This window comes from Poecilia reticulata, linkage group LG16 (genome assembly GCF_000633615.1).
Source record: "Poecilia reticulata strain Guanapo linkage group LG16, Guppy_female_1.0+MT, whole genome shotgun sequence".
Classification (NCBI taxonomy): Eukaryota; Metazoa; Chordata; class Actinopteri; order Cyprinodontiformes; family Poeciliidae; genus Poecilia; species Poecilia reticulata.
In genome coordinates, this window is record NC_024346.1 from 414,214 (window position 1) to 415,328 (window position 1,115).

General features: G+C 55.3%; 1 protein-coding gene across 1 annotated transcript in view; it reads left to right on the forward strand.

Annotated features, from left to right (window-relative positions):
* Positions 1-1,115, forward strand: part of col6a4a (collagen, type VI, alpha 4a) — a 58,163-nt gene that overhangs the window by 30,578 nt on the left and 26,470 nt on the right. The window contains exons 13-14 of the mRNA XM_008430656.1: positions 282-360; positions 449-594. Coding sequence (XP_008428878.1) covers positions 282-360; positions 449-594 — 225 coding nt within the window. The remainder of the gene's footprint in view (positions 1-281; positions 361-448; positions 595-1,115) is intronic.

The window sequence follows — 1,115 nt, forward strand, 5'->3', positions numbered from 1 at the left end:
GGTTAGCGCTTTAGCATTAGCTTCCACTAAATGCCATGTTGGTGTTCTGCGTTAGTGGAGCTAATGTTATGGTTATTGTAACCTGATTCCTAGTTGGCGCTTCCCAACACTTCCTGATCCAGAGCTGTTGTTTGGTGTTTTTGGTCGTTGGTAAAAGGAACCAACAGTTTCTGAACATCTCAGGTTTTCCTGCGGTTCGGTCCGGACCTCCGGGGCCGACATGGTTCCGACCGGACCAGCGGCGTTCCTGAATTCTGATCTAACCTGTGATCTTCCACCAGGTGCTGGTGATCTTCTCAGACGGACTCGATGAAGACGTGATTACTCTGGAGAACGAGTCTGAGAGGCTGCGGCAGTCGGGTAACGAGCTGACCGGGATCGACGCCGGCGTTGCCACGGCAACATGTCACACGGCAAGCGGGTAACCGGTGTGTACGTTTGTCGGCAGGGGTCAGCGCGCTGCTCGTCGTGGCCCTGGAGGGCGTGCGTAACGCCGCCCAGCTGCAGATGGTGGAGTTCGGCCGAGGGTTCGGATACAAACTTCCTCTGACCATCGGAATGCCGAGCGTCGGGAGCGCCGTCCTCAAACAGATCGTAAGCTGTTTCAAACGTCATCGTTTAGCTTTCCTCTGATCCTGTGAAGTGTTTTTGGAGACGTTCGTGTGATTCACTCAAAGCTTTGATCTGTTCCGGGGAAATGAGCCGCTGCTCCAGGCCGACCCTGATAAAGGAGGAATGTTCCTGCTGCTGTCGAACCTGACAGGCTAATCAACATTCCCCGTCATTCCCGCCTACAGCTGCTGCAGCTAATCCACAGGATGAAGAAATCTGCATTATTCTGGCCTCTCATCCACACATGCTCCTGATTAATCAGCGTTGCTCCAGCAGCTGGATCAAAGGTTTTCCTTTCCTAGGAAAACCCCCCAGAGACTCATTTACAGCTCAAACATGATGAAGGCTCACCGAGCCGCTGCTGGCGGCCGCCCAGCAGGAGGCGAGCAGAACCGCTTCACCTCCGCACGGCCTGCAGGTGGAGGCGCCGAATACCAGAATGTCACTGTGAGGAGGAGGAGGAGGAGGAGGAGGAAGGAGGTGGGGGGAGGGGGGGAGGAGGA